A 24,460-nucleotide genomic window follows, 5' to 3' on the forward strand; every position below is an offset into this window, starting at 1 on the left:
GAGCGATGTAATAAACTCGAGTGGGCAAAATGTACAGAGGATTCATGGTTTACCAGGTTTACCTCCGGAGCTTCGCCCACTCATCATCATTCACTTCGTGGATATGGCGGAATTTTTTCCTTTACGAGAACCACCGGAGATGACTACAGCAGTCTTGGAAGGTTGGATAACGTCATCTTGCAGCATCTCTTTAACGTGAGGATTTATCACGTCACGTACCTTTGCCGAAACGCAGTAAGGGTGTTGTTTTATGGGTGAGGTGTCGGTATATGCAATTATTCGGTATTTGAGAATCAGTGTCTGACCAACCTGCGAGTTGGATGCTAAGCACTTATTAACTCTAAATAGCAGTTCACGTAGCTCAGTCATTTGCTGTTCCGAGAGGGTCAAATTGAAATCAACTCTGCAAGTAACGAAGTCACGTCACTTGGTGTCGGTCGAAGCTTGTCGTCGGCTGATGTAGATGTGAAACGTTCAGCAATGTCTGCGACAGGGTAAGCTAAAGTGATGGTGGTGTGACAAAACAGGTGCTGGTACTCGTTACTGAAATTAGCCACAATATATTTGTTGGTGCTTAACGTTCCAAAACCACTTATGTATATGCGAGAGACTGTAGAGCACGGCTCCGGAAGTTTGTACCACCTGAGGTTCTTGAACATTAACCTAAATAAAAGCACATGTGCCTCAAACATGGGCCTCAAGCACATGGGCATCCGTCGAACATACGAACGCTGGGGCAGTGATTTAATCGCATGATGATAATATGTGGGGTTTATTGCCCCAAACCACCATATGTATATGAAAGGCGCCCTAGTAGAGGGTTCCGGATATTTAATCCACCTTAGGTTCTTTAGCGTGCACGCAAACCTGAGAACACGGGCCTACAGAACTTTCGCCTCCATCGAAAATGCAGGCACCGAAATCGAGATTCATTCCCACGACCTGCGAGTCAGCAGCCGGGTGCCTTAGCGACTAGTACACCTTAGCGAGTGGTGGTGTCAGAATTGCTGAAGCTCTCTGCTACGAAATGCCTAATAAATATGTCGTGGCTTTGACACGTGCGACTGCAACTAGTAATATTATGCCGGAACAACCAACACCTACTCGAATTGTGAAGGTGCTCGTATTGCTGTACCTGGCGCGCCTCATCGTGTACCACCTCTGGAACTGGGGCGTCGACCCGGACAACGCGGCCATTCCCTGCCTGACGGGCTGCGGCGACTTCCTTGGCACGGGGTTTCTCACCATGGCCAACGCGTTGCTCTACTACATGGGCGACGAATCGGCCGTTCAAGAAGAAGAGCTGCGCTCCTACGCGCCCGTGACCACTCATCTCACTGCGCATGCGTCGTCTTCTACGCAAAGTTACGGCAATTCCACCTTGTCCTAGTGATGCCACGTACTTCGCTTCAGCTGAGTGGACCAGGTGCAGTTTCAGTGCTCATTGCACATTGTGCGCTTTGATATGTGATGACAAGACCACTTTTTTGTTTTATTTTTCGTTGATTATAGGGTTATTATGCTTTTATCTTTATTACGTCAATTAAATTTGAGAAAATGAAAGTTTGCCGACCCTTTGGTTCTTTTTACTTTGTGCGTGTATGCATGCATACGTCGCAAAGCACAAGTATGCTTCGACACCGTACTGATATCATGATATCAGCTACGTGAAGACGTAAGTGTGATTGTTGCGCAAGTTATATGGGTTTCCCGTGCAATATTTTGGATAAAAAGAACTCCACCCTATGTCTTCTTTGTCTTATTTTTACTTGTGATGGTACATTTTGCGAGCACTGTATAGTAATGAACATGAACATTTAGAAGACGTTTTGGGATACATACCAGTGATTAATAACTTGAACTGCCGAAGGCAATGCCGAAAATATTGTTACATCATATGAAATTTACGTATGTGCATCTGTGTAGCGGCGAACAGGGTGGTGCGAGACGAAGAGGACTTTCGGTTGGTGGCAAGAGGAAATTAGTTTTTTTGGCAAGCTACCCAATTTTTGCCGATCCGCCAAAGTGTGTGTGAGCCACGAGTTTAGGATCTACATCTACATCTACATCTCTGGTGCACGTTCATTGTATACCTTCAAGTCTACCGTTATGTCGGCTCTGAATAAACCCCTCTCGTAGACGTAACAGAGTGGTGGAGGTGGTGGTTAACAGCACGTCAACGAACCACGGAGCCACAGCTGTTTGAACTTCGCCGGAGCTGTCGTATTGCCGGTTTGCACCGACAACAACCGTCATGACTGAGAGCGAATATAACGGCTTCTCAACCATGCAAAGGTCAGTGCCGGCTGCACCTTGGTATCACTACATGGAACCCCACCCGTTCACGGCAAGGGCAGAAGAAGACGTGGATGCGTGGTTGACACATTACGAAAGGGTGAGCCAGTACAACTGCTAGGATCCCACCGACCAACTGGGAAATTTCACGCTGTTTCTCACGGAAACCACCCTGATGTGGTACGAAAACCATGAATATTCACGTGGGATCGTTTCGCTGGAAAACTCGAGAAATGCTTCGGCGACTCTGATTCGAAAAAGAAAAGCGTAGAGCGCACGTTGGGTCAAAGAGCTTGGACTCCTGGAGAAACGTGTATTACCTACACAGAGGAGGTTCTGATGCTCTGCTAGATCATATATCCGTATTTGTCTGAAGAAAACATAGTCGGACACCTTCTGAAGAGTATAGCAGAGGATGTCTACAATTTTTTGATTGGCAGGGAAGACCTCACTTCCGTCTCCGCCGTCCAACGTCACTGCCGTACTTTCGAGAAGCTGAAGACCCGTCGTATTGCCCCGAAATTTGTAGGCTGGCAAATTGTGACAACGGTCACCAGCGTCGATGTGAGCCCGTCCGCCGACCTTGCCGTTACTATTCGGGCCATAGTACGTGAAGAGCTGCAGCGACAAGGTGGTTGGGTTGACGAAACCATTCCTCATCCGCCTACCAGTCCACCCTACCACACGGCGGCGCCCCTAGCTCCTTTGCAACCATCGGTATGTGTGACAGACATCAGTGAAACTAGAACTCCGTGGCCACGTGGTGACTCATGCGCGGCCGACCAGCGATATGGCCCAGGCCTTTGTCACAGCCCCGCCACACAGAGGTGGGCAGCCCCCGCTCAGCAAGCTCGTCACCGACCCTTCACAGCTGAGCGGTCTGATGATGATGATGATGATCTCTGATACTCCGGCGCACACCCACAAAGGGGGATCGGCCAAGAACCGGGCGGCAGGGTCTTAAGTAAAAGGCTTATGGTTTTTCAAACACAACGTAATTTTCGACTAAAAAGAAATATATGGAAAGAAAAGCCGAAAATTGAAAAAGGAGTATATCTGAGCAGGGAGCGATGCAGGCTATCAGATGCCATTTGAGACAGAGGTAAAGGCAGGTCGAAAACGAGCGATATATATATATATATATATATATATATATATATATATATATATATATATATATATATATTATGTAAAATGGCAATCGCTTTGTTTCATTTATGTAGTGAAATACCGCAGAGCAGACGTCCTTGTGGCTGTAACCGAATTTAATGCTGCGAAATGACAAAATTACTGCCACATTGAATTCTAATCCTAATTTTTCGACTGGAGCTACCAGGTATTTTTTCTGCTGATGAGAATATTGGCGACAGAACAAAAAGAAATAGTCTATCGTTTACATTTCTTCACAAGTCTGACATAAAGGTGATGCCTTTAGACCAATTTTATGGAAATATTAATTCAGTTGCGGAATTATGCAACACGGTCTTGTAAAAGTGACTTCGAAGCGCCGTGTTGCACACCACTGTGTATTCCAGCGGCATCTTAGATGTGCGAAATCTCGATATTTATCCGTTGAGTAGCAGTAGTATTTATGCAAACAGAGGTTTCTAAACATTATTGCTGTCGCGTGAGCCGTATCAGGAAATATCGGGATAAGGGGACCGCTAAGACGTACTGTGGCTAGTGTATCCGCCATCTCAATGAGATATATGCCACGATGACCTGGTACCCATAGGAGCTGCAGCTTGTTTAAGTTTGTCGGTATGAGTGTTCGAAACATGTGCATAAGTGTTAAGTTGGCTCCTGAAGATAGAGCAGCACATACTGAAAAAGAATCTGTAATTACGACTGCTTCCGATTCGCCCAAAGGAAGTTTCCGTAGGTCCAGTACAATAGCAAATAATTCTGCTATGAAGATTGGTGTGTAATCTGGGAGTCTAACCGAAAAAGACCAGTCAAGGAAACGTGAGAAATACCTGGCCCAGCCTTTTCATTTGATACGAATGCATCAGTCGCAATAATGTTGTTCATGTTCACGTGTGCCAAGTTTTGCTGCAGCCGATCATTTAAATGTTCAAATGGCATTTGCTTTGCGTAAGAGGAAAAAATATTCTCAAATTCTATTTGAAGATCTAAATTAACGTTTCTTGTTGAGAAAATATGTTTGATTTTGACGTTCAGTGGGTTCCAGCAGCGCTTGAACGAACATGATCTGTGGGCAGTGTAATTGCGACCACCAAGTTTCAAAAAATAAGCTTGGTTCTTTAATAAAAGCATAAAATGATGCTCTCTGGGGCACAGTGTATAAATTTAAAAATGTTTGTATAGTAAACATTTCGAATCTATTCAACAATGACGGTAGACGCGCTTCCATGTATAGCACATTGTTAGCAACAAACTTGGGCAGTCAAAGGCACAGTCGTAAAGCCTCCCTTTCTAATAGTATTAGCGGTCGTATTTTATATGTCGCACTAACCAAATATAGGACACAGGCGAATTCCATGATAGGACGAATGTACATTTTATAGACCATTACCAATGTATTTCTTCAATCCCCTTTTTATGTTGCTGAGCTTGCGTAACCACCCCATGGCTCGTGTTGCTTTGGACCCAATGGGATCAATGTTGCTTTTCCAATTTACCGGGCTGTTATATATGATGCCTAAGTATTTGAGTGAATCGACCTGGGGAATCTGGTCGGTGCCATACATCAAGGAAATGTTGACAGGATCCCTGAACGAGAACGCTAGAAGCATGCTTTTGTTTACGTTCAGAGACATTTCAATTTTTTGAAGCCATTCCTCTATCATGTTTAGGTAATTCTGTAATGTCTGATAAAGTGATTGCAGATCACTGTTTGTCGCAAAGAAAGCAATGTCTCGGCATTGGTTCGGCGAACGTCCTCCTCGTCTCGCACCACCCTGCTCCCCACTACACAGATGCATATACCTAAATTGCATATGTGGTAACAATATCAATAATGAGTGGTGCGTAAGGCACAACAAACAAGTGTTACAGCGTCATAAAGCACAGCCCCAGAATTAGTTGAAGTTATTGAGGAAAATATCAAGGACACCATAAGGGCCAGTTTCACAAGAAAAAAAGTATGCTCAAGGTAACATTTACTTCATATCCAAATGAAGCATATTTATTGGTTCTACGAGTTTCCAAAACATCTTTGATACCTAATATTACGGGAATGAGTACGCACAGTACGACACAGTTACCTATATAACAAAAGAGCAAGCGTAATAATTTTTTTGTAAAACTCAATCATTTCATAGTACTATACAATAACTCTTGGCGACGCTCCTAGTGATCTAACGTTGTGTATTTATCAATGAGCCCAAGACCGCATGACTGCTCATTCTTTTTCATTACGTACGCTTTGCCTTTTCACGAGCGGACACGAATGCCCTGCTTCACTGCGTAATGCGCAGCTACACACTTCAGCACTGGACCAAACCGGAACGGCGACACCAGCGACTCCACAAATGGGACCCGGAAATGAGGTTCCGTATGCCCCCTAAGTTGAAACAGCAACTCACAAGTATGATCCACCGCATTCGTCTTGGTGTAGCGTATACCAGGCGTTACGCACATATCATCGGTCGCAGTGACACCGGCCCTAAGTGTGAACACTCTGATGTGCCAGAAACACTTGAGCACATATTCTGTGTCTGCCCAGCATACGCACGTGAACGACAAACACTGATTTCTTCTACTGAACTATATCGCAGTAGGTCATTAACTGATGAGGCCATGTTGGGCCCTTGGCCAGACACCAACAGTGCAACTGCGGTCACAAGAGCAGTTATTACCTTTTTAGAAACAACTGGACTATGTGCGCGGCTATAAAATATGTCTCAGCTAGAAAGAACACTACATACTCACCTCTCTATGTCTCCATCGTCATCCATTATTCTTTCTTTTTTTGGGACGTTAAACCCCACATATCAATCAATCAATCATTTCTTTTGCTCTTTCCCTTCCCCCAGTGTAGAGTAGCAGGCTAGAGCAAGCTAGCGCTCAGGCCGACCTCTCTGTCTTTCTGTAAATAAACATACCTACCTTCATTATGGGAAAACTCGCTCTACGCTATTGGTGAAGATTCGAACGTGATAGCGTTAAAAAGTTCAGGCTGGAGAAATTTCGATATGAGTAAAAGCTTCGTTTGTTCGCAGCTGAAATCACGACGAATGCCTAAACCTAAAATCTTGAACAGAACTAAACTGAAAAAAAGCGATGCCATCTGGGTAACTGTCGCGTTCTCCACCTGTGCCACGTTGTCTTTCTCCATGTGATGTCACCTCGCCGCAAAGCGTTGTCTAATGTATTGTACACTGTAACTGGTCGCACTATGTCGTCCAATATATTTTACGTTGCGATTCAAGGGGTTTTTTGGGGGAGGGAGGGACAGAGCATACGGTGCACTGGAGGTCAGTAAACAAAACAAAACTCGTAACACAAATTCACATTTATTATCTGCTGCATCAAATGCGAGAATAAATGTGAATGGCCGTTGAGCTCGAAGTCAACAAATATAAGTTCAAGACCAGGTAACAAAGTGAAAACGTTGTCGTTCCTTCAATATACTGTTACGAGTGACTGTGTTTATTTACAGATGAGGTGAAATGGCGTTGTGAAATAGCAGCATACTTCTGAAACAGGCCTAGAACGCTTCCACCCAACCACACAGTCCAGGCGCCGCTCCACTACTCTTCTCCTTCCGCGCCCAGTAGACGTAGACTCGTGCATCTTCGTTTCATTTCCCCCGGCGGCAGACGAAGCTCGCCGAGCGAGTTAAATAGGCCTATGATGGTACGGTTTGAGGCGGGCTACGTGAACGATTTGCGTAGTGCGCGAACGCCGGTTATTGGCTGTGACTCGGGCGACAAGGTAATTCACGTCACTGAGACGAGTGACTATCACGAATGGGCCAGAATAGTTTGCTAGAAACTTCCGGTACAATCCTTTTCTACGAACACGAGTACACAGCCACACGTAGTCACCAGGAGAAAACTCTACGAGGATATGCTTTTCATCGTAGCGACTCTTGCTGTGTTCTTGCGAAGACAATGTTCGAAGGCGCGCTAGTTGACGTGCTTCTTCGCGCGACACAACGTCTGAGCGATGGACAGATCTTCCTGATGCGAGAAAGGTAATTGAGTGTCCAGAAAACTCTGTGGATTTCGTGCGTAAAGCAGAAAGAAGGGCGAATGTCCAGTCACTTCATGCTTGGCGGTGTTATACGCGTAAGTAACACACGGTAAGACGGCGTCTCAGTTCCTGTGGTCCGCATCAACGTACATCGATAGCATATTCGTGAGAGTTCGATTTGTTCTCTCAGTGAGACCGTTAGTTTGCGGATGGTAAGGGGTGGAGTGGCGATAAGGGGAGCCACAAAGGCGCAAAGTTTTTTCAACCATATCGGCCATAAATTGTCGTCCACGGTCACTGATGACAACCCGTGGAGCACCGTGACGCAGTATGACCCGTTGTAACAGAAAAGAAGGTAAACAGCGGCCGCTGTGGCCGATGTCAGTGCGTCCGTTTCCGTATAACGCGTTAAATAATCGACGCACACTATAACATATCGGTTGCCCGATGGGGTCTTAGGAAGGGGTCCGAGCAAGTCGATGCCGACTTTTTCAAAAGGGGAATATCGGTGGAGGGATGGGCTGCGAATAACCTGCCGGGGCAGTGGTGGATCGCTTGTGGCGCTGACATATAGTGCAGCTGGTGACGTACTGTTTTATGGTCTTCCACATTTTCGGCCAGTAGAACCTGTCACGTAGTCGATGTAGCGTAAGTGTGAAAACGAGATGACCGGATGTTATGTCATCGTGCGCAGAACGAAGGACGACCTAGCGCAGGCTTTCCGGCACCACTAGAAGCAATGGGAGGCCATCGGCTGAATAGTTTCTTTTATACAGCAAGCCATTTGAAATTTTAAAGTGCTTGTCGACGGAGTTATGTGCAGCTTCGAGCAAGGGTTTCAGAGTAGGGTCGCGCTGCTGCTCACGTTTGAAGCTGCTGGTATCTGGAAAGTCGGACGAGACAGAAACTAAATAGTCATCAATGTCAATGTCGTCAGCATTGGTGTGTACTGAAGGAAGGTGGGATAAGCAGTTGGCATCTGGGTTACATCGTCCGCTCTTATAGGTAATAGAAAAGTTGTACTCTTGGAGGCGCAACGCCCAACGAGCCAGCCGGCCAGACGGGTCACGAAGTCCCACAAGCCAGCATAGTGAGTGGTGATCGGTCACTATTGTGAACTCGCGGCCATGTAGATACGGTGGGAACATCTGAATGGCGAAGACGACTGGTAAGCACTCGAGCTCGATGACGGTGTAGTTCGTCTCTGCTCGGGTCAGTGTCCGACTGGCATATGCTACGACGTGCTGGCGACTGTTGCAGAGTTGGACCAGCACAGCACCAACACCTAGTCCACTAGCATCAGTATGAAGTTCAGTCAAAGCATCAGGATCAAAATGCTTTAGGATGGGCCCTGAAGTCAATAAAAACTTCAGCTGTTGAAATGCAGCCTCACATTTATCATCTCACATGTACGGTGTGTCTTAATGAAGAAGGGACGTCCGTGGTGAGGCAAGTTGTGTGAAGTTCTTAATAAATCGGCGGAATTATGAGCACAGACCCAGAAAACTTCGCAGGTCGTTCACTGTTCGTGGTGGTTCAAAGTTGCGTACCACTTCGGTCTTTTGTGGGTCTGGTCGCACGCCTTCTTTATCCACAAAAAAGCCTAATACGAGGGCTTGACGTTCTCCAAAATTACACTTCTTTCAGTTTGAAACAAGGCCAGCTTCGCGTAAGCATTCAAACACAAGCGACAAGCGGTGGTTGTGCTCTTGAAAAGTCTTGCCGTAGATAATCACGTCATCTAAATAGCACATGCAAATTTCCCATTTTAGTCCACGGAGTACTGTATCCATAAATCTCTCGAATATCGCTGGAGCATTGCACAAACCAAAGGGCATAACGTTGAACTGAAAGAGACCGTCTGGTGTTACGAAGGCCGTCTTCTCTTTATCTGAGGGATGCATAGGAATTTGCCAATACCCAGAACGCAAGTCGACAGAAGAAAAATAGGAGGCAGAATGCAGGCAGTCCACGGCGTCATCTATACGTGGCAAAAGGTAGAAGTCTTTTTTTGTGATGGCATTTAGGCGACGATAGTCTACGCGGAATCTCCATGAATTATCCTTTTTTCTCACTAGAATGACAGCAGCTGCCGATGGACTACACGATTCTTGTATGACGCCCTTCTTTAGCATGTCTTCAACTTGCTCAGCGATGACTTTCCTTTCGGAAGGCGATACACGATAGGGATTCTGGCGTATTGGTGGTGCTTGGCCTGTATAGATGCGGTGTTGCGTACGTGAAGACGGTGGCGTAACGGTAGACGTCTCGTCTTGGGCAAAGTCATAGACGGAGGCGTAGTGTGCGATCACCTCCTGCAGCATGGATCGTTCAGTTGATGGAAAAGACTTGTTAATCATACGGTCAATGCTGGCAGGATAGCCGGGGTACGAGTTGGCGTGGGGTTTCTTTACATCCACCGATAGTTGGAGTGACCGTATGGTAAGAGTACTTTACTCTTGAAAGCTTGCCAATTTAAGTCCTGCAGGCAGATATATGGGCTGCGCGGAAACGTTCACAGTCCACAAATCGGCACAACCATCGACGGTGAGCACGAGGCAACGAGGCACAATAACGTTTTTCTTAAGTGCGTTACTGAAGTTCGGCTCGGCTAAACCGTAGTAAGAACCCGCACAAGAACGCGAAGAGTTTACACTCACAAACATTGCGGTATGTGGGGCCAAGCAGACGTCTTCAGACACGAAAAACACTTCCAAGCAGTCATCAACGGTATCTTTCGTCAATGGAAACGGCAACACGGGACGAAAAATAATCCCACCACTACCACAATCTAGAGTTTCACTACATTCCCGCAAAAAATCTATACCTAGAATGACGTCATGGGTCGCTCATGTAAGCACCGTTAGTTCAGCTCGAAACGTTCGATTTCCTACAGAAAGTAAAACAGAACAAACTCCAACAGGGGTCATTGTTTCTCCCCCTACGCCACGGAACGTAGCACTCCGATTCCAAGCAATCATTACTTTCGTCCCAAGGCGATTTTTAAAAGACATGCTCATTATGGAAACGGCAGCACCGGTATCAACTAGTGCAACAGTACTCACATTGTCTACAAAAACACTCACTTTGTTCTCAACCATTACAACACAAGGGGGTCTTGCGGAAGATGATTTGCGGCCTTGCCCCCATCGGTCGCACCAGTTAGTTTCCCAGTGGTGGTGGCGTCCCCGAGCGGCGACGCGGAGACTGGGATCGCTGTTGGCGTGCGGGTGGTGGGGTAGCGCTGCGGTCGGAGCAAGGTGAGTCAGCACGTGCGGCGTGTTGCTGTTGGAAAGAGCACTGAATTGGTCGAGACTCGCCAGCAGGTACATAGGGCGTGTACACGTATAATCGTGGAGCTCGCTGCTGGTGACTGTAGCAGTACCTAGCGATGTGTCCAGGTAGCCCGCAGTTGTAGCAAGTACGGGTGTCGCGCCTAGTCGTCCCCGGCGAAGTAAACCTCGTCGGTTGATAAAAGCCGGGCGATGGTGGTCGAGGAGTAAATCGCTGTGACGCAGCTTGCCTGCGTTCCTGGTTTTCGAGTGGTCGTTCACTCCTCCGTTCGAACCGATCGGTGTAATTCTGGCGAGGCTCAAAGTAACTCTTTCGCATCCGAAGTACCAGTGGTTCACGGGGCCGTTGGTCGAATGCACACTGATGGCAGACACCAGCGGTGTCCACAGCTTGCAGTTGAGCAAGTTCTTCTTTAACCACTCGTCTTATAAGAGAATAGATGTCGTCCTGCGATAGAAGGTTGACACTTGCAATCGTGGGCACCTTCTCAAGACGTCCAAATTTCGGTAGGACTTTCCTCCTCTTTAGCGCTTCAAACGCTCGGCAGTGTCTCCTTTGGTCGGACGGTGTGTGTAAGTCTTCCTTAGTGATAAGGAAATTGTACACGTCTTCCGCGATTCCCTTGAGCAGAAGACCTACCTTATCTTCGTCACACATGGTCGCACTCACGATTCCGCAAAGCTTCAAGACGGCCTCGATGTAGGTGGTGCATGTTTCGCCAGGTAACTGAGCTCTGCGTCAAAGCGTTTGCTCCGCCTGCTTGACCTTAGCTGTTGAGTCACCAAAACACCTCTTCAGCTCGTCCACGAAAATGTCCCATGTGGTCAATGCACTCTCATGGTTGTCGAACGAAAGAGACGTGGTGCCGACGAGAAAAAAACACCACGTTCTCGAGCTGCTTAGCAGTGCTCCAGCGGTTGCTGCGACTCACTCTTTGGTAAAGCTTGAGCCAGTCGTCCACATCGTCGTCCGGCTGCCCCGAAAAGGTCCTCGGCTGACGTTCCGGCATGCCGCAGCGATCTTGTCCTGGCGGGTGAGCGTGTTCCTCATCAGCAACAAGGTTGTTATGGCCTGCTCCCGCGTCCTCCATGTCTGGTAGCTGCGGTGGCAAGCCTGCCAAGCGTCTGCTCCGTCGCAAAATCGGTAGAGCTGGGTCGTCCAGATCGATGTACCTCGCACATCCACCAAACTGTTACGAGTGACTGTGTTTATTTACAGATTAGGTGAAATGGTGTTGTGAAATAGCAGCGTACTTCTGAGAGGCCTAGAACGCTTCCACCCGACCACACAGTCCAGGCGCCGCTCCACTACTCTTCTTCTCCTTCCGCGCCCCGTAGGCTTGTGCATCTCCGTTTCAATACAATAAAAAATGGCACAGACGCTAACCAAACGTAACGACTGTTTTATACGAGAACATATAAAATGTCCATAGAGTTAGGTATGGAACATTGCGACACCAATTGACTTTTCAGCAACATTACGCCTTCCTACGCTCATTCCTGTAGCATTTCCGAGACCTGTCGTGAGTGCGCAGTAGAATATCTAATTTTCATACAGGATAGCTGTGTTCGATTCATACTGACACCCGAATAGTTTCCGATTGTATTTGTTGGGCCCACACTGCCAATGTCAGTTCATCTTAACACTCTTAAATTTAAATTGCCCACAATCTTGCATTTAACTCTAACAAGCGCACAAACAGTTATTCCTTCAGAAAACCTGCGAAAAAACTTTGCTTTTACTCTTCTTGTACAGTTCATTTTAAGAAAAATATGAATCAAATATTGTTGGGCACATAACCCAATCAGTAATAATTGTAAATAACTATTTTCGATTGCATAATATGCAAGTCACTAACTTATTATACCATGTTAAGTTAGCAATAGCTGTGGTCTAACGGTTAGGGCGTCCGACTCGGCTGCGGGAGGTGGCACGTTCGAAACCCACCGCCGGATACCCGCCGGTAAAATTGGGTATAAGCGTACGCCCGGCCAGGCGCCCGGCTTTTTTCAGGGTGTTGCGCTTGGGGGAAGCCTCGCAAACCCCGCTAAGCCCTTCGGGGCGAAAGCCCAGTTTCGAACGCAAACCTAGCCTGCAAAGGTGGTTCTTGACGTGGTCTCCACGTGGATGACCTCCGGGTCGGTTAAAACTAAGAGTTCACCAGGTCGCATTTGTGCGACATGACAAACACAGAGAGAGTTGTTTCTCACACTCGCGAAAGCGTACAAAGCGTTCCTACCACAGATGCGTTTCTCTCACCACACCAATAGTAGCTTTGTCCAGGTAATATATTCCTGTACCAATAGTAGCTTTGTCCAAGTAATATATTCCCTGTACCAAATATAATACAGCGGGCATTACATGATTAAATTATCAATCTTATCTCCTGTCGTCCTTGGGTAGATATAAGCTACCACCTGAGGCATGACTAGTACTTGTCTGCATACGCATTCCCGAACGCAACAAGCAACACATCAGTTCGGCGTTTGTTCGCCAGCGTGGAGTAATTTCGTTTGAAAAGCGACGAAATACGACAATGCTACGTCTGAAACATTGAAGACGCTATGAGATAACTTTAAGTGAACAGAGTAAAAATATGTATGTTAGTGAGTAGAGACTCTGACGTTAGGCCTGAAAATAGAAAAAAAGCGATAATAGCTTAAGCGAAGAGGTTGTCGTTCTTCAAAGGGGCATAGATGAAAGAAGGCTTCAAATAAATTTTTCAGGCCGTGTTTCTTAGCTAATAGAACCAGAAAGATCTGCTTCGTTGCAGAAGATATTAAAAAAAAGACTGCAGGCTCTAACGGGCACATAACCGTTCCTTGCAAGAAACCTGAGATGACCGCTGTTCATGAAGCACAAAAATAAACTCAGGAGACAAATCCGTTTGAAGGTTTCAAACTTGTTTTCTTACGTGAACCCGATATAAACTCAAATAAAATGCAAAGAGCACGAACGGTACCGCAAGTACGTTATTTCGAAACGAGTCTGGCAGCTCGTTTGGAGGAATTGAAGGCCCATAGGGCGAAATGTGAAAGGGCTCATGAGACTAACAGAACGACACCGATGAAAATAAGAAGGTATATGCACGAGTAACAATCAGAAGCGTTGTAGGAACTGAATCTTCGTCACACGCATTTCATCGTACGGGCTGCGGCTGCAACAAGCAACATGCGCAATGCCACCATTCTATCAAATATGTGCTTGAAGAAGTTTGAACGGGATGCATGATGAAAGATTTTAGGCCACGCATAAATTGTGTCCCTTGTCACAAGAGATCTTTCCGTCTCATATTTCGAGATTTCGTAAAACGGCCCGCATGTCCCCTTTTACTTCCTTCTCTTTACGCAAGTATGGTTTCTTTTTTTAATGAGCTGCACTGCACAGTCGTACCGATGTATAAACACGGTGCGCTCGAAGATTGGGCCCTAATTGATGATTGATATGTGGGGTTTAACGTCCCAAAACCACTCTATGATTATGAGAGACGCCGTAGTGGAGGGCTCCGGAAATTTAGACCACCTGGGGTTCTTTAACGTGCACCCAAATCTGAGCACACGGGCCTACAACATTTCCGCCTCCATCGGAAATGCAGCCGCCGCAGCCGGGATTCGAACCCGCGCCCTGCGGGTCAGCAGCCGAGTACCTTAGCCACTAGACCACCGCGGTGGGGCGAGATTGGGCCCTAAGGCTAAACATACAAAAGTCCTAAGGTTCCCCTATACGCACTTTTTTATGGTATATTGGAGCAGAATTCATTCTCCACTTTGTCTGTATTTGGTTTGTACAGTGAAGTTTACAATTTTGTAAGTAATGTTCATATACTTCCTGTGTCAACAAAATTATTCGCCGTGCATAAAGTCTCATTGCATGAAGTTTTCGCTCCAGTTGGTTTATATTAGACGGTGACAGAACAGAGCAAGTGCCACTGCATTATTAACAAGTCTCACCATTTCTTCGATCTCTCGTGGATACAAGCATTATTCATTGCGCTTTCGTGGACTAAGCAATGCAAATTCAGGCATAGCACAATATGTTTAATATATCGTCATAATTTGTTAAAAAGAGTGTTCTAGGTATGAATGGATCGCGTTGAAAAAAATTGCCCGCAGCTTCCCTCGGGGGAACACTGAGGAGGATGCGGAGCATATAATTGGTTAACGGGGTGTTAAAGTGCGACTTACTTGGGTCGATGGCTAAATTGGTTAACGTGGTTGTGAAATGGGGTGTTAAATTGCGACTTACTTGGGTCGATGGCTAAATTGGTTAACGTGGTTGTAGGAGGGGGTGTTAAATGAGTGAACACGTACACACGTATGCGAAAGGATGGCACTGGTCGAAGGGACGTCGATCATTGTGTTTGTGGATTCGTTGGAATTCATTTCACCGCGACCTTGGACGTCGACGCGCCGTACAAACCAACCGACGAGCGGCAACTGAGCGAGCGAGCGCCGACCTTGAGTATATATACAGCGCGACGGCGCATGCACTGTCAGCTGTTGAATGTTCTCGAAGGAGAAGCGCGCGCACGGCACAGATGGCGACGGCGTGACGGCGCATGCGCTGTCAGCTGTCGAATGTTCTCGAATGAGAAGCACGCGCGGCACAGATGGTGGGTGACGGCGCGACGGCGCATGCGCGCGCGTCAGCTGTCGAATGTTCGAGAAGCGGTGCGGACGGCGCGGACGGCGCGGACGGCGCACTAAGGCACGAGTATAAGATGCTTCCGCATCTAAAAAATGCTATTCGGACACGACCTATTTTGCACCAGCCGATGAGGCAAGGCCATCTAGAGAAAAGTTAACAAGGCACTGAAACGGGTTGTTGAACAAGCAGGAGTTGACTCGGCGAAGGACAGCTTTATTTAGCGCAAGGGCTAACTGAACGCAAGCCTGCGATCACAGCAAGTCTTCTTCCTTTTCTATATTCGAGCTCGACGCCCACTGCGCTCGTTACAATCACCCCCAGCCGATGAGGGAGTCATCCTGGCGACCTAAGGACAGGTGTACACAGAAGGGTCATGGTATGGCTTGAGCCGAGAGATGTGTACGATTTCTTTTCCCCGGCGGCGCTTGTCCGGAGATGCATCCAGCGGCTCGACAAGGTAGTTGACAGGGGATGTTTGGCGTACAACTCGATAAGGGCCATGGTACCTGGACGAAAGCTTGTGGGAGAGTCCTGGAGGAGTAGAAGGAATCCATAACCACACCAGTGAGTTCGGAGCAAAGCTCATATGCGCGGTTGACGCGTCTTGGCGATGTTTTTGGCGCGTCTGGTCATGTGACGTGAACCCACGAGCAAGCTTCCGACATTCTTCAGCGTGTGCTGCTGCTCGAGAAACGGTAGTCATCTCTGAAGGGTCCGGTCGATAAGGAAGAATGGTATCCATTGTTGATGATGGCTCGCGTCCATAAAGAAGGAAGAAAGGCGAAAATCCAGTGGTGCTTTGCGTTGCAGTGTTGTAAGCATATGTCACAAAAGGGAGTATGGTATCCCAATTTGACTGGTCGGATGAAGCGTACTTGGCCAGCATGTCCCCAAGTGTACGATTAAAACGCTCTGTCATCCCATTAGTTTGCGGGTGATAGGCTGTGGTAGTGCGGTGTATGATGCGACACTCGCTCAACAACGCTTTGATGGCATCGGAGAGAAAAACGCGGCCGCGGTCGCTTAGTAACTCCCGAGGAGCTCCATGCCTTAAAACCAGGCTTTGCAGTATAAAACACGCAACGTCTTTTGCGGTAGCAGAAGGTAACGCAGCTGTTTCAGCGTACCGCGTTAGGTGGTCGATAGCGACAATGACCCAGCGGTTGCTACTCGAAGTATAAGGGAAGCGGACCGTAAAGGTCGATTGCGACACGATTGAAAGCTCGTGCTGGACATGGCAACGGCTGCAAGGGACCTGTGGAATGTTGAGTGGGCATTTTGCGTCGCTGGCACGTAAGGCAAGACCTTACGTAACGGCGAACTAAACGGTACATACCGCGCCAGTAGTACCGCAGCTGCAAGCGGGTGTATGTTTTTAACACACCAGCGTGGCCACATTGCGGATCATCGTGGAACGTGGCACAGATGTCAGAGCGCAGATGTCGGGGGATGACGAGCAACCACTTACAGCCGATCGAGCTGTAGTTTCGGCGGTAAAGCAGGTTATCCGGAATAGCCAAGTGTCCTGCTTGACGGCGAAGTGATGATTAATTTGTGGGGTTTAACGTCCCAAAACCACCATATGATTATGAGAGACGCCGTAGTGGAGGGCTCCGGAAATTTCCACCACCTGGGGTTCTTTAACGTGCGCCCAAATCTGAGCACACGGGCCTACAACATTTCCGCCTCCATCGGAAATGCAGCCGCCGCAGCCGGGAATCAAACCCGCGACCTGCGGGTCAGCAGCCGAGTACCTTAGCCACTAGACCACCGCGGCGGGGCGACGGCGAAGTGTCCTGGAAACTGGAGCGGGCTTCCGGTTTGAGAGAAAGTCCAGAAGAGAAGAAATCCAAGCATCTTTGCGTTGCTCGGAAGGCATGTCCGAAATGCTGATGGCCAAGGCAGCTATAGTGGAGATAGGCGAGCCGACAGGCTCTGAAGCCAATGGCGAACGTCACAGGGCATCGGCGTCGGAATGCTTCCGGCCAGAACGGTAGATAACACGGATATCAAGCTCCTGTAACCGCAATGCCCAACGAGCGAGCCGACCATTAGGATCTTTTAGTGAAGATAACCAGCAAAGGGCATGGTGGTCTGTTACAATATCAAACGGACGTCCATATAAATAAGGCCGAAATTTTCCGATTGCTCAAATAATGGCGAGGCACTCCTTTTCAGTTACACTGTAATTCTTCTCGGCTTTACTGAGGGTGCGGCTGGCATAGGCAACGACGTACTCGTCAAAGCCCTCCTTGCTTTGGGCCAGTATGGCCCTAGCCCGACACCACTAGCGTCCGTATGAAGCTCCGTTAGAGCAGACGGATCGAAATGTCGGAGTATGGGAGGCGTGGTGAGGAGCCGTCGGAGTTCCTGAAATGCATCATCACACGCCTGCGACCACGCTGACAAATCAGAACTTCCGGCAAGAAGATTGGTCAAGGGGGCGATAATGGAGGCGAAATTGCGGACGTAGCGCCGGAAGTAAGAACATAGGCCGATCAAGCTTCGAAGCTCTTTGATGGTGGTTGGCTTTGGAAACGCCGCGACTGCAGTAAGTTTCGTAGGGTCCGGGAGAATGCCGTCCTTAGAAACCACATGGCCGAGAATTACAAGCTTGCAAGCGCCGAAGTGGCATTTATTCAAGTTAAGTTGAAGTCTCGCCGTGGAAAGGCACGTAAGAACTTGCTCGAGGCGGCTGAGGTGGGTCGCAAAGTAGCTTGAAAATACCACAATGTCATCTAAATAACAGAGGCACGTTTTCCATTTCAGACCTCGCAAGACGGTATCTCCATCATCCTTTCGAAAGTGGCAGGCGCATTGCAGAGGCCACAGGGCATAACGGTGAATTCATATAGTCCATCCGGTGTTACAAAGGCTGTCTTCGGGCGGTCACCCTCTGCCATGGGCACCTGCCAGTAGCCGGCGCGTAAATCTAACGAAGAAAAGAACTCTGCTCCTTGTAGGCAGTCCAAAGCATCATCGATGCGCGGCAGAGGGTATACATCTTTGCGCGTTATCTTGTTGAGTCGGCGGTAGTCAACGCAGAACCGGATGGATCCGTCTTTTTTCTTGACGAGAACAACCGGTGAAGCCCAGGGACTGTTAGAGGGCTCGATGATGCCACGTTTCAACATGTCGTCCACTTGTTCGTCGAAGACACGGCGTTCAGCAGATGACACACGGTACGGACGCTGCCTTAGCGGGGCTTGTTGACCGGTGTCAATACGGTGAACGACCGCAGAGGTTCGGGTTAAGCCTGACTGGTCACGATCGAATGAAGAACGAAAGCGGAGAAGAATATTTATAATCTCTTCGCGCTGAGTTGGTGCCAGCTCAGAGTCGATGGCATCCGAGAATACGTCCAGAGCATCATTAGGCGCGTTGGTAGGAGTGACAGCACAAATTGGGAGCGAAACCGTTGAATCGGGTATAGTAGCCGGAAGAATGCACTCGCAAGGTTCGTAGCTTCCCAGGCATTCTCCACGTAGTAGGGATGACGGGCTGTCCGGGGGATTGCACACATAAATGGCAGCATGACCATTGCGAAAAATGACGACGGCAAACGGAAGCATGATATTTCGACGGCACGCAGATGGGACCGATGGCATAAACAACACAGGCGATTTCGGAGGGAAGGCACGCGACACCGAGACAACAACAGCTGAGAAAGACACAATGTCAACGTCAGAAGCAGCAAACACTCTACACGAAACACCATCGTCGGGGTCATAGCACGAGTTCAGAACGAGCACAGTCGACCAAAGCAGAATTTGACGAAAGAAAGTCCCACCCAAGGATAACGTCATCCGAAGAACGGAATAAAACTACAAATGTGACGACGTACATCGCACCTTGAATGACAACTCGTGCAGTGCACAAAGCTGAAGGCTGAATATGATGGGACGTAGCTGTCTGCAAAGATAGGTCGGTAAGTTGTGTGGTCACTTTCTTCAAGTTTCGGCACAGTTTCTCGCTAATTACAGATACGGCAGCTCCAGTGTCGACAAGTCCGTGCACCTTAATGCCATCAATATAGAGTTCGACTTCGTTCGGGGGACAGCAGTTAGGTCTTGAAATTTTTGCTGCCAACGCAGTTCTTGCCTCCGGAACTGCGCCCGTCAGTTTTCCCCTCGCGGTGGGCTGTTGCGACGTAACATCGGAGAAATAGATCGACGACGAGGAGAAGGTGAACGACTTGAGCCGGATGGTCGGCGACTGGGACTACGTCTAGAGGTGGATCGGCAGGAACGGGATATTGCGGCTGAGTGGGCATGGTGGGCATGTAATGTGAGGCCCCTGCAATGTCGTGAGAAGGGAAGCTGCGACGACGGCAGTGACGAGCTACGTGGCCTGGGATGCCACATGAAAAACATATCGGCCGATTATCCGGAGTGCGCCATTGGCTGGCGATAGGGGCACTGTTCGCTGAAAAAGTTACCGTAAATGGTCGTGCAGGCGGCGGCGTCATATAAACGTTCTGACCTATTTCATATACAGCCGGAGACGGGACGGTCAGCGAGCGGGAAGGTGGCGTCGACGAATAAACGTGGCGAGTAGCTTCGTAGATGGTAGGAGACGCTGGCGCACGTGGCCGAGCAACTGCGGCTGCATACGTTAGTGGTGCGGTAACAGTTGGTGGAGCGTGAGCTGGCGGTAATGCTTCGGCAACTTGCGATTGAATGACCTGGCGAAGCGAAGGCGACAAGGGTGCCATCGGCTCGGTAGTTTTTGTGATTATAGATAGCTGCCGGGCGACCTCCTCGCGTATGAATTGCTTTATGACTGGCATCAACGCAGAGTGGTCGGCGGTGTCATGGTGATAGTCGAGGGATGAGATGTCCGCGATGTCTTGAGCAGCGCAACGTGTAGAAGCGCGCTGCCTACGTAGCTCATCATAGCTTCGGCAGAGGTGAATCAGCTCGGCGACCGTCTGGGGACTCTTCGCAGCCAGCATTTGGAATGCACCGTCGTCGATTCCTTTCATGATGTTCTTGATCTTGCCTGCCTCGTCCAGAGATGAATCGACGAGCTTGCAGAGAAATAGCACATCTTCGATGTAGCTCGTGAAAGTTTCATCTGCTCTCTGTACTCTGCCCCGCAAGCGCTGTTCAGCACGAAGGCGGTGGACAGCAGGACGGCCAAAGACTTCCGCGAGGGTTTTCGCCAATTCCGACCAGGTACTGAAATCACTTTGATGATTATCTGTACCATAGTTTTGCCACGTTGGTCAGGTAAAAACTCACATTTGTGAGCTTATCGGCTGCATTCCACTTATTGACGGCGCTCACCAGTTCATACTCGGCAATCCAGTTGTCCACATCTTGGTCCTCTGTGCCACCAAATATTGGGGGTCGCGCTGCCGGAGAGCGCCAGCGCAGAAGACAGGCACAGGTGCAAGATCTGGAGTAGCAGCATGAGATGGCCCCGGATCAGTCATTCTAGGAGGTCGTTGGAGTGTGCGGCTGCGAAGTTCCAGGGTGAGGACCAGATTTACCCAGCACCTCCACCACTTGAAACGGGTTGTTGAACAAGCAGGAGTTGACTCGGCGAAGGACAGCTTTATTTAGCGCAAGGGCTAACTGAACGCAAGCCTGCTATCACAGCAAGTCTTCTTCCTTTTCTATATTCGAGCTCCATGCCCACTGCGCTCGTTACAGCACATACACAAATTGTGGAATACAGTGCGCGCGCACGCACACACGCACACGCACACACGCACGTGCTCACACACGCACACAAACACACGTACGCACGCACACACATACACACACGCATGCACACACACACACGCACGCACGCACAAACACACACATGAACGCGGGCACTTGACGTTCACGTTATTTTCATGTGTGCTTCACGTCCATAATTTATGCCTGCTTTGTTATCGCTCTTTTAGCGTTCCTACTATACACCAATGGTCCCAAATCACTGCGCTTGTGAGCTTTAAACATTACATCGTTAAGTAAGGCGGTGTTTAGTCCTGTGTTATGTTGAAAACGAAAGCGTGCAGTGAAATTTGTGTAGCCAGTGCGGTGGGGTACTTACTGTAGCCCAACCAACTAGCTGAAGCAAGGAGAAAGCTGAAAACGTAGTCTTTTTGTGCGCCTCTTCGTAGCCGTGTAGAATATATCTCCACCAAGTCGAACTAGCACCTGCACTCTGATTACCCTTCTCCGTCTTTCCTGTACCTTTCTCGCTGTAGATGCATTCTACCAAGTGTATTTTTATATTTGAGTGCTTTTTGTAACCGTTAGAGCTTTTTTTTCTGGTATCCGTATGCATACCGCATAGCTATTTTAGTTTTGTCTGGATATCTCTGAATCAATAGGAGCACACGTGCCATGAATAAAGGTGCTAAATTCAACATGGAGTGTTAACGTAAGCTTGTTAGCATAAGCGAGGCATCGGATAAAGAAAACTACCACGGGACATTGAAAGAAGAAACAAGAGCAAGGGCTGACAGAAAACATGAGTCTTATTTCACCGCAACGAAATATGGATTTATAGAAGAAGGAAGAAAATATGATGACCAGCAGATACGTGAAGACTGCATTCAACACTCCAGATAATCATATTTTTTCTTCAGTAGCGCTACTGCTATCATGCTAAGAGATCACTCCTTGTCATCCATTTTCAGCGAATATACAATCTATTGCAGCAAAACAATACTTAATTTGTGTGTCTGTGCTTCATCTCGTGCTTGTGTTTTCTATGCCCCCTGTAGGGCTGTTCCCGAGGTATAATTTAATTGTCCAATACACGACTGACTGCTTGAGGTACGTGTGAACTCTAAAAAAAAGAAATGGTCCCGTATATACATGTTACACTGAAAACGTCATCGACAGACGATAGACTTGCGTTTGGAGAGAGAGAACAAAATGTTTACTCGATATTCTGCGCCATAAAATTGGTGAATGGTATTCCGGAGGCGTTGCGTTAGAGTGCCTAGAGCGTGCAGAAGAGGCGAACGAGTGCATCAAGTCACGTCACACGTGAGACATGAGCGCTATCTGGCAGTTATCTTGGAAAACGAGGTGCACGGCTGTCTCGCAGGCGATAAGCTGTAGAAGCAAGGCAACAGGTACGTGCCACCACCGTGTCGTCATAGCAAAGCCGATGCAAGCGTTGCATCTTCAGCGCAGCGTGCTAAGCGCTACGGTCCTTATAATGACTTATGTATGTCTTTTCTAGTAAACAGACACATATAAAGAATATTGACGTGTATTTATGGTGCCTCAGATATGCGCAATATTTGCTTTTTAATTTACAATCGCACAAATACGAACGCAAAATCTTGAGCAATATTGGTGGGCGCTGCAGATGGGGTCTACGTTTGGGGTATTGTTTGGTGCCGCTTAAAGTATCGTCAAGAACGGACAAACAGACAGCTGTATAGACAGACAGACCAAAATTCTTGCGTTGAAGGTCCTCAAGAAAACTATCATCTTTGAAAAAACCAATCTGTTATATTGTAGCTTCTAGGAGGTTCTCAGTTTGATCACACTCCACTGTGAGGGCACTTGCCTGACTAGCGTTGTCGTCTATGATAACTTGCACGACTCAAAACTTGTCTTCTTTTGTTATTTTCAGTCTTGCCAAAATTGAAGCACTGTTTGTTACACCGGAGTACCTATTATTGTTCCCACACTGGGTAGCTGCTGAGATACACTTTTGCTATCAGTTTGCTATGATTTATGCGTTTTTTTTCTGTGCTGTAGGGGCGTGAACAAAGTTTCTTTGAGTCCTACTTATATTGGTCATGAACAAAATGTATTTTTGAGCGACTTCAGAACAAGTTTCATAGTTTCCGTACTTTATCTCGTAAAATTCCATGGGGTAGCCGTTGTAAATACAGAAATCTTTGAAAACACCGTTTATTCTAGAAAAACATGATGCAGCGCTAAAAGTGTCATAATAGGACAAGAATTTAAAATTTTTAAATGAGAATATAGTTTCCTATGGGCACTTGGCATAGGCCTACCTGTAAATAAATTGCTAAACACACGACTCAGAGATGAATATTGCACAATGAACAGACTTCAACATGTTATCACTCTATTTAATTGAGGAGCACCAGCATATTTCGAAAGTAGCTGCTCCCACAAAAGTATGCAGTACGGGCCACACTTTATTTCGTACACCGAACGTTTTTTCAGTGACATGGAAAGGGATTCTATTTACTCCCGCTATATTAATTCAGAAGTTGCACAAGGAGTGAAATCCTTGCAATGCAGTCGTATTGTATTTGTCTGCTGCATCTTCATTGGAGCGAGTAAATACGAAAATGGTTCGTCTACGTCATCAACTTCCGCACTCTCACAAAAGGTGTTTGTGTCATTTGGTAATCATGAGTACAAATGCAAGGCTTCTCGAACTCAAGTGCGTTTTCGTCCAGAGAAAGTGAAAACTGTACTCTTTGTGACATTCGCTCTAAAAGTGTGACAGCAGCAAGTTCTGATAACTCACGAGTTACTACAACTAAAACAAGTGCTGGTGGTGTCAAGAGGAATAGTTGCGCCAGGTAGCTGGTTGTGTCGGAATCGCTCAAATTGTTTCCAGATGATTACCAAGTATTACACCGGAAATAGCAACCCTCTCAGGGTGGAGGAATCAGGTGTCTTGGAGGTAGAGGCATTGAAACGTGTTGAAAAATATCTTTCCTATACGGGCGTTTATAGGTTATATGTAGCGACCAAGCAATAAAACGCTGATAGCGTAACTGAAAACATAGGTAAATGGCAGCAAAGTTTGGCGAAAGTGTTAGAGAAACATTTTTGGACGAGCATCTAGTTTTTTCCACATCTAATTGCTTAATGAGCGACAAACGTGCCATAGCTGTGTGACCTAGAAAGGTGCAGTACGTGTCGGAGGTGTCAATCAAATTTAAGGGCATTCTAATAAATCAATATGAAAGAAATAACATCATATATGATGCCCTATGTGCACCCATACGTGTCACCTAGCGAATAGCATATGCCACAGTACCGAAAAAACACACACAACGAATAGGAAACGAGAGGGCAGGCAAGTACGCCCATTGACATAAAGAAGAGGAAAGTCGATT

General features: G+C 47.5%; 1 protein-coding gene across 1 annotated transcript in view; it reads left to right on the forward strand.

Annotated features, from left to right (window-relative positions):
* Positions 1-1,390, forward strand: part of LOC142784608 (solute carrier family 41 member 1-like) — a 39,551-nt gene extending 38,161 nt beyond the window's left edge. Inside the window, exon 8 of the mRNA XM_075883031.1 lies at positions 1,118-1,390. Within this exon, the coding sequence (XP_075739146.1) occupies positions 1,118-1,390 (273 nt within the window). The remainder of the gene's footprint in view (positions 1-1,117) is intronic.
* Positions 1,391-24,460: the final 23,070 nt, after the last annotated feature.

The sequence above is a fragment of the Rhipicephalus microplus genome, unplaced genomic scaffold, assembly GCF_043290135.1.
Source record: "Rhipicephalus microplus isolate Deutch F79 unplaced genomic scaffold, USDA_Rmic scaffold_15, whole genome shotgun sequence".
Taxonomy (NCBI): Eukaryota; Metazoa; Arthropoda; class Arachnida; order Ixodida; family Ixodidae; genus Rhipicephalus; species Rhipicephalus microplus.